This window comes from Calidris pugnax, unplaced genomic scaffold, assembly GCF_001431845.1.
Source record: "Calidris pugnax isolate Ruff unplaced genomic scaffold, ASM143184v1 scaffold556, whole genome shotgun sequence".
Classification (NCBI taxonomy): Eukaryota; Metazoa; Chordata; class Aves; order Charadriiformes; family Scolopacidae; genus Calidris; species Calidris pugnax.
In genome coordinates this window covers 96225-113096 of record NW_015092564.1, presented here as the reverse complement: position 1 = coordinate 113096, position 16872 = coordinate 96225, and the positions used below count along the sequence as shown (strand labels likewise).

The 16872-nt window shown below is 46.4% G+C and overlaps 2 protein-coding genes across 2 annotated transcripts in view; both read right to left on the bottom strand.

Annotated features, from left to right (window-relative positions):
• ALKBH3 (alkB homolog 3, alpha-ketoglutarate-dependent dioxygenase) overlaps positions 1–5146 on the bottom strand; it is a 28480-nt gene extending 23334 nt beyond the window's left edge. Inside the window, exons 1-3 of the mRNA XM_014962602.1 lie at positions 5027–5146; positions 2923–3035; positions 1698–1732 (exon numbers count right to left, since the gene is read on the bottom strand). Of these exons, the coding sequence (XP_014818088.1) occupies positions 1698–1732; positions 2923–3035; positions 5027–5114 (236 nt within the window). The 5' untranslated portion in view covers positions 5115–5146. The remainder of the gene's footprint in view (positions 1–1697; positions 1733–2922; positions 3036–5026) is intronic.
• A 2676-nt stretch (positions 5147–7822) lies between these two features.
• The window catches only part of HSD17B12 (hydroxysteroid (17-beta) dehydrogenase 12), an 82316-nt gene continuing 73266 nt past the window's right edge, over positions 7823–16872 (bottom strand). Inside the window, exons 8-10 of the mRNA XM_014962603.1 lie at positions 14612–14677; positions 10047–10196; positions 7823–9549 (exon numbers count right to left, since the gene is read on the bottom strand). Of these exons, the coding sequence (XP_014818089.1) occupies positions 9445–9549; positions 10047–10196; positions 14612–14677 (321 nt within the window). The 3' untranslated portion in view covers positions 7823–9444. The remainder of the gene's footprint in view (positions 9550–10046; positions 10197–14611; positions 14678–16872) is intronic.

The window sequence follows — 16872 nt, the reverse complement described above, 5'->3', positions numbered from 1 at the left end:
AGCCCTGGAAGAGGCTGCCCAGGGAGGGTGTGGAGTCCCCTTCTCTGGAGATCTTCAAGCCCCGCCTGGATGCTCCTGAGTAACATGCTCTGACAAGCTCTAGGCAATCCTGCTTCAGCAGGGGAGTTGGACTAGATGATCTCTATGGTCCCTTCCAACTCTAAAAATTCAGTGAAATTCAGTGAATCTAAAGGAGCCAGCCCTACTAGGCTGCTCCCTGACCACTATGTTTGCGTTTACAGGTATACAAAGAGTGTGAAGATGCAAAACCCAGTCCTCAGTGAGATGACCGATACCACAATTCTACTAACAGCCAAGTGTTCATCTGTGAGTGACACAGAGAAACTGAGTTAGAGGCAACTGAGCAGTATTTTAACTATTGCAGCTGGTACAGAGGGAAAATGGTTCTTCCCTGTCATGAGCTGCATTGTCAGAAAGTATTATTTACTCTTGTATGAACTGCTGGCTTCACCTACCATCTCATTTTCTCCTAAGCTAGATCCAAACTTTATACAGCCTAGAGCACTCCAGGAGTTCATCTCTCTCCAGCATTGCTTCTCCCTCAAAACCCTTCACCAGCTCACGAGGTGATCACACACCCTTAGTTGCACCAGCCTGTATTTAAGAAAGTTAAATACACAGGAACTTCTGAGCTCTTCCCTAGTGCATATGCAGAGCATAAACTGTACTGTGTTACCTACAGCACACTGTTGGGGTGAGAATGGCATTTCCGGTTTGTTTCCTCTGTATTTTTTTTGATTTGTAAATAAATGTAACAAACAAAAGGCCAGTGAGCCTTTAGAAGGCTTTTAAGGCACTGAATTTACTTAACACCTAGATACTATGTTATTACTACCAATCGTAAACAATATGCAAAGAACATATGGCTGGATCATTCACGCTGAAACGGACAGTTAAAACATAAACAAAACTGTTAGAACCTGTAAATGCTTCTGGGAAATTCTGCAACCATTTCCAGCAGTATTTTTCATGACCCTTGACAGAAACACTTCTCACAAAGCAGTTCTACTCAACGAACCGCTCACCACCACTCCAGCAGCTGAACATCTCAGCTGAATTATGCCCACTCCGGACAAACACCCACCGAGCACCAACATAAAACCATCTACCAGCCTGAAGCAAATTTAATTTTCAAAAATCTGCAACTTCACCGTAGGCCACCACACCTCGCCACATTTCATGCCAAGGTCATTCTGAAAAGATCCCCGTTTCAACCCAAAGGGTGAGTGGATCTCCAGCACAGGAGCATGGAGCTCCACTCTGACGCTTGGTACCAGCTCCTCTTCCAAACCTTCACAGGGAACGCTGCCCGAGTTGCCACACCAGCTATATTCTTGAATAACAGTAAGCAATTTCCAGCATAATTTACACAGGGATTGTTGTAGGAAAACGTACATCGCTAACCAAAGGAGGCATATTTTCAGTTTTGTTGATCCAGAACATCCCATTATTTGTTCTTCCTGGCTTATACAGCCTCACCAAAGCTACAGAAACCGGTCAACAGAGATTTGGACTCTCCTGGTTATAAATTCAGTTCACGATAAAAGGGCTGAAAGTCCACATTTTGTACTGAATTTTCTTCCAAAGTGGAGAAGGAACTCTCTTTCAGCAAATTCCCTCTGACCAACAAGACTGGAAAACCTCAGGAAGGACAGTTAAATCAGGAGTATACTCACTCTATCACACCTGCCTCGGGAACTTTGCGCTCTACCTGAAAGGTAATAAGGTAACATGGTGAATATTAAACATTTAATGTCATGCTCTAGTCAAACAGAACTAATTACCATCTCTAGTGACAACTCTACATAGCTGTAGACTGTTATGACAGCGAGAAAAACATACTTCTGGACAACTAGTAAGCAGTAACAACCCACCCACTCTCTCCACGTCCCAGAAACCCTCAAAGGCAGCTAACACTGCAGGCAGTTTTTAAACAATCAACTGCCCCCTAATGGACATTCATTTCTAAATTATTTGGATTATTACAATACTTGCTATTTATCAGCTGCAACAAAAAAAAAAAAAATCTCATCCTTATACTTGGAAGTAAAAATCTACAGCAATTGTAGGAGGGCTGAACAAATCCCAGGCCCCAGATAACAAGCAAAACACAACACAGAGCAGACGTAGCAAGAGTGGACACTTTAAAAATTGTCTGCACAGCTTGAGATAGCTGGTTTTTGTTAAAACAAACCACAGACAGAATAGTTTAATCCAGCCTAGATTATCATTCTGGTTGTCTCAGACATTTATGCTTCTCTTCTCTGAGCTCAGGGCAACACTGACATACAAGGAGGTACTGAGCTGAGCAAGCAAGAGGGTCAAAATATAGTAATATATAGATACCAGGGCTCTGCCACAGAGAAAGGAGAACCTTCCCAGGCCATCTCCAGTCTTTCCATGCCAAGAAGATAGCCTTTCAAAGGCTTCTGGCTCAGAAAGAAGCCTTCAATAGCTGGTTGGGTTTTTTTCCCCAAGCAAGGAACTGCCCTCCCACTGCACAGAGCACAATGTTCTTCATCTGCTGACAGTACATAAAGTCTATAAAACAAATCCCATGCTCTTCTCCTGTAACAAATGAGACAACTGAGGGGAAACAACAGAGCTCAAATCATGCTTGGGACACTACATTATTCTGAATAGTTAGGACAAAATATTCTTTTGGCTTTCTGAAAAAAAAAACTATTTATGAACAGGTATGTAACGAAAAATGTGAGGCTAAACAGAGGGACCATCATTTTCTGATGCAAGACAGTTGCACACTGCTTGGTAAAAGCCCAAAGTTCAGCTCAGTTTTTAATTTGTTTTTAAACATGAGACTATAATCTCAAAGTCCGATAACTTTTGTCATTTGAGGTTTAATAAAAGATGACATTCTGCTCGTTACCGTGTAATTTTTACCTCTGATGGCTTTTCAAAGACAAATTGCTTTTGAGTGTGAGGCTGATCTTTCTTCATCCAAGCTGGTCTGGCACATGCAGGGGCAAGGCTGGTGGCCACAGGTGCCTTAGGTGCTAAAGCAAAGAAGAAAAAAATAATTAAAAAATAATCACACTAAATAGAATTTCACCATATAAAAATTACAGTTTGGAAGAACTTATGGAATCTTTCTTTGAAGTATTCTCCTCTGCTTGGCAGAGAATCTGGGGAACAGGCAAACCTACATTACATCAGAGGTAAAACTGCACAGAAACTGGAATTTAAAAAAATATATTAGTTATTCGTAGACAAACAAAAATGAAGACATCATTTATCAAAAAAGATAACATCTAGAACCTTTCCATTCTACCACAAACGCCTATCACATGCCAGCAGAAATTTGCCCAAGCAGCTAAACTGCTTCCTTCTACAATTTTTTTAAGGAAAAAAAAGACATTTCTCTGAGAAACATCCTTCTATTATAAGAAGATTTTGAAACTAATGAGAAAGTATGGAAGAGCAACTCCGGCATATCACTTCAAGTGTTTTATTTATGGATTAAAAAGGCTTTAAAATGGGCCTGAAAGAGAGTTTAAAAAATGGTGGGTTTGACCACATTCACGAAATAAACCAGTCCTTCTTGCAGGACTGGAAACCCACACTGACATCTCCTGCCACTGCACTCTCTGGTTTAAATCTTTGACACAAAACAGTGACATTAACTCCAGCCCTTTCAACTAGCAGCCTTTATTCTGCAATATTTTCACTGTGAAAAGAGAAAGGAAGACATGGGATAAGTTTTATGAATAAAAAGTGACTAAAAGTCACCAAAAGCTGTCTCATTCAACTTGCCCAAAGATGAGTAGAACGCTTACTTAGGTGTGGACATTACAAACACATCTATGCACATATGCAGCTGTGTTCAATGTCCAAAATTGCTACAAGATCCCTGTGGCATATGTAAAAATCTTACTGAAAAACTGGTTCTGAACACCTGAACGTTAGTTACGTGGAAAAGCCGGAACACCGCTCAAGGCTGTGTGTCACACAAAATGCAACCAAGGAGACACATCCTCATGGTTCCACATTTGCTGCAGGTACACACAAGCTGCTCAGAAAAGAAACTCATGCTAACTTCCAACTGCACCCCTCACAGAATGCTATGGGGTTGGAAGGGACCTCTGGAGATCATCCAGTCCAACCCCCTGCCAGAGCAGGGCCACCCAGAGCAGGTCCCACAGGAACGTGTCCAGGTGGGGTTGGAATGTCTCCAGAGAAGGAGACTCCACCACCTCCCTGGGCAGCCTCTGCCAGGGCTCTGCCACCCTCACAGCAAAGAAGTTCCTCCTCATGTTGAGGTGGAACTTCTTACATTCAAGTTTGTGCCCATTTCCTCTTGTCCTGTCCCTGGGCACCACTGAAAGAAAATTGGCCCCATCCTCCTGACACCCACCCTTGAGGTATTTATAGGTGTTGATCAGATCCCCCTCAGTCTTCTCCAGACTAAAAGGACTCAAGTCCCTCAGCCTCTCCTCGTAAGGGAGATGCTCCAGGCCCCTCATCATCTCTGCTGTACCCTCTCCAGCAGTTCCCTGTTCTTTTGGAACTGGGGAGCCCAGACCTGGACCCGGTGCTCCAGATGGGGAGCACTCTACCGGCTTCTAAAGCTCGGCCGGTTATTTTTCGCCTCGGCCCACATTAGGCCCAGTTAGGGCAGCAGTTTTCCCCACCCTCAAGGCCAGGGCAGCCCCCCGGCTCCCCTCAGGGGGCTGACGAGGCCAGGACAGCCCCCCGGTTCCCCTCAGGGGCCTGACCAGGCCAAGGGCACCCCCCCTCTCCCCTCAGGGGCCTGACGAGGCCAGGACAGCCCCCCCTCTCCCCTCAGGGGCCTGACGAGGCCAAGAGCAGCCCCCCTCTCCCCTCAGGGGCCTGACCAGGCCAGGGCAGCCCCACCGCTCCCTCCGGGCCCAGGCCTCACCAGCCCCGGTCTCTCCACCACGCCGCGGCCCAGACAGAAGGGACCCGGCAAACCCCGGCCACCCGCCCGCCAGGGCTCGGGAGCCGCCGCCGCTCCCCTAGGCCTTACCTGGGAGCGGGGCCCTGCCCGCCAGCCGTCCCGCCGGGGCGCCAGCCCAGCCGCCCTGCACCCGGGCCCGCTGTCGCCTCTCCGTCATGCCGCCGCCTCAGCGCCGCCGGGGCGCCCCGGGGGTTCCGTTCCGCTCGGCTCGGCGGCCGAGGTGCCCAGGCACCGGGCCGAGCCTGTCTTCCCTCCCCGGGTGTAGGCGGGCCCGCCCGGCCGCGGCCCTGAGGGGGCGGAGGCTCCACCGGGCCCCACACAAGGTTGCAGTGGAAGAATTTTCTGTCAGAAGGTGGCAGTTCTCACAAGGAGGCTGCTTTTAAGGAGCTGCTTAAGTTACATCTGTGTTTCCCCGGGTGGGGAAAGCGGCAGAATAGATTCATAAAGTCATAACTAAGGAGGGAAAGAAGAACCCCTCTCCCCTCAGGGGCCTGACGAGGCCAGGACAGCCCCCCCTCTCCCCTCAGGGGCCTGACGAGGCCAAGAGCAGCCCCCCTCTCCCCTCAGGGGCCTGACCAGGCCAGGGCAGCCCCACCGCTCCCTCCGGGCCCAGGCCTCACCAGCCCCGGTCTCTCCACCACGCCGCGGCCCAGACAGAAGGGACCCGGCAAACCCCGGCCACCCGCCCGCCAGGGCTCGGGAGCCGCCGCCGCTCCCCTAGGCCTTACCTGGGAGCGGGGCCCTGCCCGCCAGCCGTCCCGCCGGGGCGCCAGCCCAGCCGCCCTGCACCCGGGCCCGCTGTCGCCTCTCCGTCATGCCGCCGCCTCAGCGCCGCCGGGGCGCCCCGGGGGTTCCGTTCCGCTCGGCTCGGCGGCCGAGGTGCCCAGGCACCGGGCCGAGCCTGTCTTCCCCCCCCGGGTGGTTCTTTACTGTGAGGGTGGTGGAGCACTGGAACAGGTTGCCCAGGGAGGTGGTTGAGGCCCCATCCCTGGAGATATTCAAGGAGAGGCTCGACGAGGCTCTGGGCAACCTGGTCTAGTTGGGGGTGTCCCTGCTGACTGCGGGGGGGTCGGACTAGATGACCGTTGTAGGTGCCTTCCAGCCTGGGCAATTCTATGATTCTATGATAATTGCCCCCCTCAGCCCCCTCCAGGCCCAGGCACCGGGCAGGGCTCATGGCGCCGTTGCAGTGGAAGAATTTTCTGTCAGAAGGTGGCAGTTCTCACAAGGAGGCTGCTTTTAAGGAGCTGCTTAAGTTACATCTGTGTTTCCCCGGGTGGGGAAAGAGGCAGAATAGATTCATAAAGTTATAACTAAGGAGGGAAAGAAGAATTGGCCCCCTCAGCCCCCGGCACCAGGCAGGGCTCATGACGCCACCCCGGGGGGATGCCGGAGGGAGCTGGGCCTTACCTGCAGGCGCCTCACAGAGCTCCTTCGGCCCCACGCCATTCCTGGGCGAGGTGAGCGGCTCCCTGAGGCCTTGCCACGGCGCCTGGCTGTGGTGGTTTCCCTCCTCCATGGGAGCATGAGGCCGGCCATGGGGAACAGGCCTGCGCCGGGCAGGGAAGCGAAGGGCAGACGGTGCTCAACTCTGGTGCTGTTCTTCACATTGAAACAAGGCAGTGAAAGCTCACTCCAGATGGAGTTGGTTGGAAGGGACTTCTGGAGATCATCCAGTCCAACCCCCTGCCACAGCAGGTCCACCCAGAGCAGGTCCCACAGGAACGTGTCCAGGGGGGTTTGAATGTCTCCAGAGAAGGAGACTCCACCACCTCCCTGGGTAGCCTCTTCCAGGGCTCTGCCACCCTCACAGCAAAGAAGTTCCTCCGTGTGTTCAGATGGAATTTCACCTGTTCCAGTTTGTGCCCATTTCCTCTCGTCCTGTCACCGGGCACCACTGAGAAGAGCCTGACCCCATCCTCTTGACAACCTGTCCTGTAGATGTTGTTCAGCATTGATGAGATCCCCCTCAGTCTTCTCCTCTCCAGGCTGAGCAGCCCCAGGTCTCTCAGCATTTCCTCATCAGAAAGATGCTCCAGTCCCTCATCATCTTCACAGCCCTCTAGTAGTTCCTTGTTTTTCTTGAACCGGTGAGCCCAGAACGGGACCCACTTCTCCAGATGGAGCCTCACCAGGGCAGAGCAGAGGGGGACCATGACCTCCCACCCCTCTTGCGCTGCATCCGTGACAAAAACAGGCTTCGGAGCAGAGTTGCAAAGAGACAGTAACAGCACCACAAGTAAAGCCCCTCCTGTATTCTGTCGCGTGCCCAGGACGCTTCACAGACGTTTCATATCGGAAGCTATTGTAGACGCTCATCACCTCAATCGCTGCGGTGAACAGACCTTCAAAAAAATCAAAGTCAAGGCAATTTCAGGTAGAAAGCGATTCCCTGTTGCAGTTCGGAAAATAAAAAAGACCTCAGAGGAAGCAGGAAGCCCAAGTGCAGCCTTCTAGCACCACACACAGGACAGCGAGGACATCACCACAGGCTCCAGCAGCTCCCCTGCCAGGTCCAGCCTTGCCCGGGCACCACTGCTTCAGTGCCAGACAGGTAGGTGTGCCATTCCTTTTCCAAACACCTTCAATAGATAGAAAATTGTTATTTGGAAATAACTCTTTCTTATCCATAGCTTAATTAATAGTTCTAATTAACAGTTCATTTTGTGTCCCAGGGATTTTTAGAAGAGCAGCACCGTAAAATAGGTAACAGCCAGGAAAACAGATTTATAAAAGCTTTGGGTTTGGCGTGTAAAAGTACAGCCATTTTCACTGCATTATTATATACGCTACAAGACAATCAGGCATTTAAATGCACAGGCAAACATTTTAAGGAAAAAAAAACAACAAACAAGACATTAAAGATTCAGAGTAAATTCCATTTTATTTGTTTTACAAAGTCCACCATACAGATTGTTTAGTCCAATGCTTCCACGTCAGACCCAGAGCCAACCAATTCAATGTTCTCTTACAGAACTAATACCACTGACTTCACCTTTCCTGTTCCAAAAAATTAAGAAAACTCAGATTTGATCAGCACCATTGCATCGGTATTCAGGTTGTTTGGTTTTTTTTTTGCAATGTACAGAAATGTTAGCCCCAAATCACGTCTCGGTACAACATAACTTTACTTCAAAATCAGAGCTTGAAATTCTTTCAAGGACAGAAAACAACCTCCACTCTTCAACCACAGAAAGTTGCCACAGAAAGTACTGGCAAGCTGCTTGCAATTTGATTCACCTTGGAAGTTTCAGTATATTTTATGTTATAGAAAGAAATGTTAGAGACCAAAATCTTTATTGCAAGTGTAGGTAAATACAGACAACAGCAGTGCAGGCTTCTCTGATCGCCTGGAGCTGGGTAACTTCAGCCTCACTACAGCACACCGTTTTGGAAAAAAAACACAAAACAAATCAGTCAAACCCAATTAAATTAAGAACGTTCTACCTCTAAAGAAGTTCACTGCTTCTCATTTTTAAAAGCTGTCTTCAAATATTCAGGGTTCGCGTTTCGAAGGGCCTCACCAAAAAGACAGACTGATACGTACTTCAAAACGAATTTCAACCCTCGACGCTAACGAGGAGCGTAACTCATTTCAAGCTCTGCATTTAAAGTGCCCATAATCTTTAACGTACCAACCAGCACGGAACGGCGTAACTCGTGACATTTATCTACATTGTGTGTTATCACCACCTATGACAAAGAGCAGGCACTGAACTTTGAAAAATGTTATTACAAATCGTAAAGATTACATATTACTGAAAAGTTAGAATCCATTCTTTCAGAACCAGGAATTGAAATCATTTGTGCGATGTTATTTTATGTATATATTTATAGATGAGTGGTTACACTCACTCCGTTTTGGTTTTGGCCCAATTCCCTCAAAGTTCATAACCACCACCCCCTCCAAAAAAAATCCCACTGAATCACGTAAGCAGGGGAGCGCCCATCAGCTGCCTGATGATGCAGAATCCTTCCAAATACCCAAAACCTGAACTGGGAAAAAAAGTTATGCTCTGTCAACAGTGCTAGGTAACCTCTTGAAATAAATACGCTCCCTTCCCACTCCTCCCCACCCGTCCAGAAATGTGTGAGAACTACTATTTTTCTGCCCTGTTTTTTTTTTTTCTACACAATACGTAGATGTGATGGACGCTATAAACCAAGCTGTTCCTCAACAGCACAATGTCTGATCAAGTCCATGTAAGTATTTCTTAAAGCACAGTGCAATTTTAGTCCGAAGCGCTTTCCCCCCCCTCCCCACCTCATAATACCTATAAACAAATAAAGCCTATTTTTTTTTAAATCGATATTAGAAGTCACCAGTCTTGTTTCACCTGTATCCTCAAAACGAAGACTGGTTTTTGCTTGTTAGAAAGTACACCCTAGGATTGAAGATGTTGAAGATGGTTAGGTCCGCGCGGTGCTGCAGCGTGGGCGGGGAACCTGTGGGACTCCCAGGCTTCCCACATCAAGTTGTCTCCAACTTACTTCTCCTTCATTTTTTTCAAATAACGAGCCCGTATTTGTTTGTTCGTTTTCATGAGCAAATTAATGGCAGTAGGTGTAGGTAGAAGTGAGAAGATCCATCCCTAAAAAGAAAAAAGTAACAGTTACCGGCACGCACAAATATTAGCAAGTTGTGATTAGGAGTCAAAGAATAAAAAATATTTAATATTCCAAATTATTCTTTACTCATCTTCCCTAATAAACACATACAAAAGATGTTACACCTATAAATCCTTCAAGGGTGGGTGTCAGGAGGATGGGGCCAGGCTTTTTTCAGTGGTGCCCAGGGACAGGACAAGAGGGAACGGGCACAAACTTGAATATAGGAAGTTCCACCTCAACATGAGGAGGAACTTCTTTGCTGTGAGGGTGGCAGAGCCCTGGCAGAGGCTGCCCAGGGAGGTGGTGGAGTCTCCTTCTCTGGAGACATTCAAACCCCACCTGGACACGTTCCTGTGGGACCTGCTCTGGGTGGCCCTGCTGTGGCAGGGGGTTGGACTGGATGATCTCCAGAGCTCCCTTCCAACTCCATATCATCATTCTATGGTTCCAGGTCCTTATGTCTTCTCAGGTGACTTACCATGAGGGCATGGGGCAGGCACCCGTTGGTCTGGGACTGCAGTCCCACCGTGCCCAAGGCCGCTCGGACGTAGGTTTCAGGACTGGGTTTATCGAACGTCGGTTTGCGGATCTTGGACATTTTTGTTGCCACGTAATAGGGTAGAACACTCTGCATGTAGAGAAGACGGTGTTAAGCAGGTAATTGCTTACACATTTTTATCACCAGTTTTACCTTGCATTTAAAAAAAAGACCCGAACTCTTGGGAGTTTTCAAAGAAGCCTCTTTACCTTTCTCTGTGGGGAATGGGAGGGTGGGGGGCACAAAAGGGGAAATGGAAGAATTGCAGCAACCAAAGCTGACCTGCACAAAAAGCTCAAGAGCAAAGCTAAAAAGTGTTGGAGGAAGGTAATGCCATTAATCTGGTGACAGAACACTTTTGTGAACACCCAGGGAGAGAGACAGGCCCGTTCAGGGAGGTGACAAGGAGGTTGGTGGTCACCCAATGCCTGCCTATAGTTATTTCAAGTTATTTTCAGTTGTGAAGATGAGAGCCCAACTCTTCCTGGTAGCGCCAAATAAAATAACGAAGAGGCAAAACTGTCCATTTTGGCTGTGAACTTTCAGATGGGACACTAAAGGAAAAAAAAAAGTTTGGTAGGAGAGCAGTGCAACAACACTACCAGGTTGTCCAGAGAGATCACAGCATCCCTGCCCTTGAAGGTCTTCCAAGATTTACCTGGATAAAGCCAGGACTAGCCCATGACCTTGTGTTAGCAGCAATCCCACTGCTAATGCAGGAGCAGTTAGACAACAAAAACTTCCTAGAGAGCCCTTCAAACACACCCTTCCACGATTCCATGATCTGATATTTTATATAGTGGATATGGTAGAAGAAAACAGGTAGTGGAAGTTTTCGCTGTTCCGCTTTTACTAGGGATGGCAATGAAGTGTAGGGGGCGGAAAACGCCAATACTGACTTAAGTTAAAAAAAGGGAGAAAAAGAAAGGAGTGAAGAGCCAAGTAATATTTTTAGACATAATTCAACAAGTAAAAATTTCAAAAAGACTTTGCAGAAATCTTTCGGGGAGAGTTTTTTTCCAAAAGAGCCTTGAGAGAAGTCCTCGTTGTCTTCTTCCTCATATCTTTCCTTTTTCCCTATCTCCTTCTCTCTGTGTGAGCACATACTGAATTTTAACCCTCTGCTATTACTGTGCTGCTTCTGTAAAATTAAGCAGGCCTCATCAGCCAGAAAGAGTACATTTTTAATCTAAAGATGTCTACGGTGCAATAGAATCACAGAATCACAGAATCTTCTAGGTTGGAAGGGACCTTAAAGATCATCTTGTCCAACCGTCAACCTAACTGACAAAAATAGACACCCACACAACAAACAAGGAGCATCATCACTAAACCAGACCTCCCAGAAGGTATAATAAAAGCACTATATACTATGAAACCTAAGCTTGCGGAGAGAAGGCAATCAGCAAAACTGATCTACCTTAAGTTGAACTTCAGAAACTGGGGAAAATAAAATACCACCTGCACCACGTTTTTGCTCTTGCCGCAGCGAGATATCAGCATGGTAAAAGGTAACTGGTTTAACTGGTGATCTCTGCTGGAAGTGGAGGTCTGGGTTAAAAAGCACTACATCTCTGAAGGTCAGAGAGATGAACTTCAAAGAATCTGAAGGAGATGCAGTCTTCCAAAGGGCTTGAAGAAGAGACGTCAGCTAGTCTTCACAGGAAGGGACTTGTAATATTCATTAGTGGTTTATAGTGACTTAGGCTGGAACAAGACGACAAGGACATGGACTGTAATAAAATTAGCATAACGAATTGAAGCCGTGACAGCTATTGGTCATCAGGCCCACATAACTCACTGTCTACATTTAGGGGCAAAAAAGCCACACCGTCAGGAATTCAGCACCCTTTGCCAGCCTGGGAGTTACAAAAAGCCAACTTACCACGACCTGCTATGTCTTGTGCAAGAAAGCGTAATGATGGATATAGAAAGCCAGATTTAATTCTTCATTTGTTTATAGTTTTGTTTATAGTGTTAAAATATTAGACACTGGAAACTTTTTTTTCCAGCTTTTCCATATCCAAAAGCTAGAAAATCTTTCCCATACTATCTATATTCGTACTTTGTTTAATGACTTCAGCCAAGCATGAGTGATTAGGTTATTTACCTTTTCAATTTCAATGGGGAGGGAGAACTGGGAGGGGACATTACACTAAACATCTGGGACTAAACACCCGATACTAAACTGCAGAACATGTCCTGGTGATGTGTTCCCCCTTTTTTTAAAGGGGAAAAAAGAAAAAATCTAGCCCATTAATAAGGTAACGTAGCCCAAAGTTGGTAACAACTTCTCCATGGCTGTAGCCAGTAACAAAAGTTGTGTTGTCACACTTTACACAAACGAGGCAGACAACTCTGTGCCTTACTCCTCGTAGGGCTTTCAGTGTTCAGTTGGTAACAACTTCTCCATGGCTGTAGCCAGTAACAAAAGTTGTGTTGTCACACTTTACACAAACGAGGCAGACAACTCTGTGCCTTACTCCTCGTAGGGCTTTCGGTGTTCAGAGGTTTTGAGAACCACCATAAGAGACATAGGTGGTCCTATGGTTTGAGAACCACCATAGGAGACACAGGTGGTCCTACGGTTTTGAGAACCACCATAGGAGACACAGGTGGTCCTACGGTTTTGAGAACCACCATAGGAGACACAGGTGGTCCTACGGTTTTGAGAACCACCATAGGAGACACAGGTAGTCCCATGATTTTGAGAACCACCATAGGAGACACAGGTAGTCCCATGATTTTGAGAACCACCATAGGAGACACAGGTTGTCCTATGGTTTTGAGAACCACCATAGGAGACAGAGGTAGTCCCATGATTTTGAGAACCACCATAGGAGACACAGGTGGTCCTATGGTTTTGAGAACCACCATAGGAGACACAGGTGGTCCTATGGTTTTGAGAACCACCATAGGAGACACAGGTGGTCCTATGGTTTTGAGAACCACCATAGGAGACACAGGACAAATCCTATCACAGGAGAGTGTGACAGGCATGGATGTGGACCAATCCTGCTTGTGAGAAGATCCCTAACTGAATTTGCAAAAGATACACCACCGTCCTCACAGCACAGGTCAGATCTGATCCCAACTTTATCAAACTGGCTGCTCTGGAGAGCAACAGCTGTAATAAGGAATGAAAAACTCACTGTTTGCAACCAAAGCTGGAAATGCTAGCCCCATTCTGGAAGCAAACACTAAGAGTACATGAGAAGTGATGTTAAAGCAAAATCACATGAAGTTATGAGAAACTGGCGCTTGGTTTGCTTTTACGCCCCATCAAAAATAATTAAAAACAGGGAAGTAAACAAATGGGGGGAAATCATCTAACATCTTTGGTGGAGACTTGGACAGTGGGATAAAGTGCACCCTCAGCAAGTTTGCCAACGACACCAAGCTGTGTGGCACGGATCACACACTGGAGGGAAGGGATGCCATCCAGAGGGACCTGGCCAGGCTTGAGAGATGGGCCCGTGCAAACCTCATGAAGTTCAACCAGGCCAAGTGCAAGGTCCTGCACCTGGGACATGGCAATCCCAGGCACAAATACAGGTTGGGCGGAGAATGGCTGGAGAGCAGCCCTGAGGAGAAGGACTTGGGGGTGTTGGTGGGTGAGAAGCTCAACGTGAGCCGGCAACGTGGGCTCACAGCCCAGAAACACAACCCCATCCTGGGCTGCATCCCCAGCAGCGTGGCCAGCAGGGCCAGGGGGGGATTCTGTCCCCTCTGCTCCGCTCTGGGGAGACCCCACCTGGAGCTCTGTGTCCGGCTCTGGAGTCCTCAGCACAGGAAGGACATGGAAAAGAAATTCTTTGGTGTGAGGGTGGTGAGAGCCTGGCCCAGGTTGCCCAGAGAAGCTGTGGCTGCCCCATCCCTGGAGGGGTTCAAGGCCAGGCTGGATGGGGCTTGGAGCAACCTGGTCTGGTGGGAGGTGTCCCTGCCCAGGGCAGGGGGGTTGGAACTGGATGGTCTTTAAGGTCCTTTCCAACCAAACCGTTCCATGATTCTAAATAACAAGACTCATTAATGATGTGGAAAGCCAGTACTAAAGAAAATTCAGTCAGTCCATGACATACAGAGGGTCTTTGAGGCTTTTGTTTGTCCTTGTCACCGTGCTTACACCAGCAGTTGATTCGCTGACACTGCAGGGAAGGCACTGCTACACTTCTAGTCTTTTGAGCAGTTACCCACTGAATCCCTGCACAAAGGCACTCCAAAAGGCCATTCCAGGAGATTAAGTTGTGTAAAGATGCATCCTACAGAGTCGCACACAGTTTTATGGAATATTTTATACTCAAAGGTTGAGTTACCACCATCAGTTTTTTTGTTGCTTCAAAGATGCATTTGTTTCAGAGTCTCTGCTCGTGGGATCAAAGGAAATCCTTATCCTTAATCTGCGTCACATATTCATGAATAAGAGAATGTGCTGATTGCCTTTTTGTTACCAAGACACCAAGTGTTGCTGTGGTAACCACACTTAACACCCAACAAACTCTACTCACCTGCACGATGATGCCCTTGCTCTTGTATTCTGCATGGAGGCCTCGGGAGAAGTAATCCACAAAAGCCTGGAGAGAAAAGGAGGGAAACACACATCGTGCCACACATTAAAATTCCAACTTGCAGGTTTTTGTAAACATACCCGAATTAGTCTTTATAGTTCCTGTTTTCAAAGTGAAAAATCTTAGATTTTGAATGAAACTTTGCCCTATCAGAGCAATGACACCTGAACAGAAACTCAACCCTTAGGATGTGTTTTCACAGAAGCGAGGCTCGATCTAAACAAATAAAACCCTTTTTCATTTAGAAGGAAAAGAAACTAGATTTGTTACAAGAAGGGTAGTTAAAAAAGGAAATTAAGTCTTTGCATGTTCACTACTCCTTAGACCTCTTTTTTTTTTTTTTTAAAGAGTGATTTAAGTAGGTTTCTCTTGTGCACGGTTTTTAAAACGTAGTGTTTAAATACTTTGTACTCTGCCTTTACACTTTTAAGAAAGAAATGCCACCTTACGGTGATACATCTTCCTAGTCCTGAAGTCCACCTCCACAGATTCTCTTCCAAACTTTTGGAAGTTTTAGAAGTTACAAGAGGCAAAGCTTAAGGAATGAAGTGGAAGGGATGACGCTGGTACCCGCCTTCAAGATCAAAGCTTAAGGAATGAAGTGGAAGGGATGAAGAGGTGGACGCTGGTACCCGCCTTCAAGACGCCCTCACGTCTGATAGAGCCACCTCCATAACCATGCAGAGAAGATTCCCTGAGGTTCTTTCTAAACCCCCTTTTCCACTTTTCCCTCTTGCTGTCCAGTGAGACAAAAATATCAGTTTCTGCTCTGCTTTCTTGTTTTAGTGAAACAAGGACCAGCAGAGTGACTGTCATTCCTTTAAAGTACCTTGTTTCCTTGTGAAATATGGAATCTCCGCCAGAAGGTTAAAAAGAGCAGGACTGCGCCTGTTCCTGATAATTAGCCAAAGCCATTGACTTAGACCTGAAGGATACTATACTTTAAATCCTGTCTATACAGACAAGCTAAAAAAAAAAAACCAACCTAAAAATTGCAGATACAGTCTTTCCATAGCTACATTAGGGGAGTCACTTTCATGCTTACTAATCTTGCTGCGGTAGGAGATGAGCAGTGCTGAGAATAAGCAGATTACTTAACCTGTAATTGAGTTTCTTAGGGGAAGGGAAGGAAATATTGGAGATTCTCATTGAAAAAAAAAAAAAAAGACTAACCAAAGCAGTGTAAGGCATATTATCACTGAAATCAGAAGCTCGATTCGTTCCATAAAGCTGAAGGTGCTGCCACAAGGAAAAGTGACCTTTCGTATTAAAACAAAGAACTGGGCTCTCAGGAAACAGCTATTTCAAGAATAAATTATATCATCTAAAACCAATTCAGGCTTTCATGAAGTCTAAACTTAAATAACCCCTCCTTTAGTATGAATAAAATAGCGTGCATCGATTCCTTTCTGGAAATGCGAAGAGTCTTGAGGAAACACAGGTCTGTTCTGATGCCAATGACACTACTGATGGTTTCTTCATCCTGTCAAGGTTCTGCTCAGACTCTACAATTCTTGAAGTATTTAAGGTAATCACCAAGTGCACCTGAAAAAGCTGTAGTGCCCCACCGCTCTAATACCAGTGTAAATGTCTCTTGCTTTTAGTTTTATCGTGTATACTTCAGTTCCCTACTGTGTACACCCATATTCTGTCTTTACAGCATTAATTGGAAATCTTTTAGGCAAATGTTTTAGAAGCCCCTATAAGTATCTTTGGAAAAAAAAAAAAAACAAAGACTAGCTGTAGAAAGACAAAACTATCCCAGTGACACAAAGAGAAACCAGAGCAGATAAATTCCACAAGAAATAAAGTAGTAACTTACAAGCTGGTAAAATAAACCAGCCTATTGTGGAAGACGACAGGACATTTCAGTAGAAGATGTGTTGGATTAAGCTTCTTGACAAACTAAAAATGAGTGTAGGAGAGACAGAAACAAGGAGAAGTAACAAAAGAGAATCATAAAACATTATCAGGTACTTAGAAATAAAAGCCAAGCTAGGAAAAGCCTAGCAAAGGACTTTGAGGGTAGCAGTAAAGGATCCTACAGGTACACCAGTTTCAAGAGGCATTTCAGAGAATTTCTGTTGATGGACAAGGGAGACAATCCAGAGATAAAGGATTAAAAAAGGTTAAGTTATTCAACACTTCTCTTGCCTTTGCACAGCCAAAGCCTGCTCACGTGCCTCTGCAGGCACCAGCTT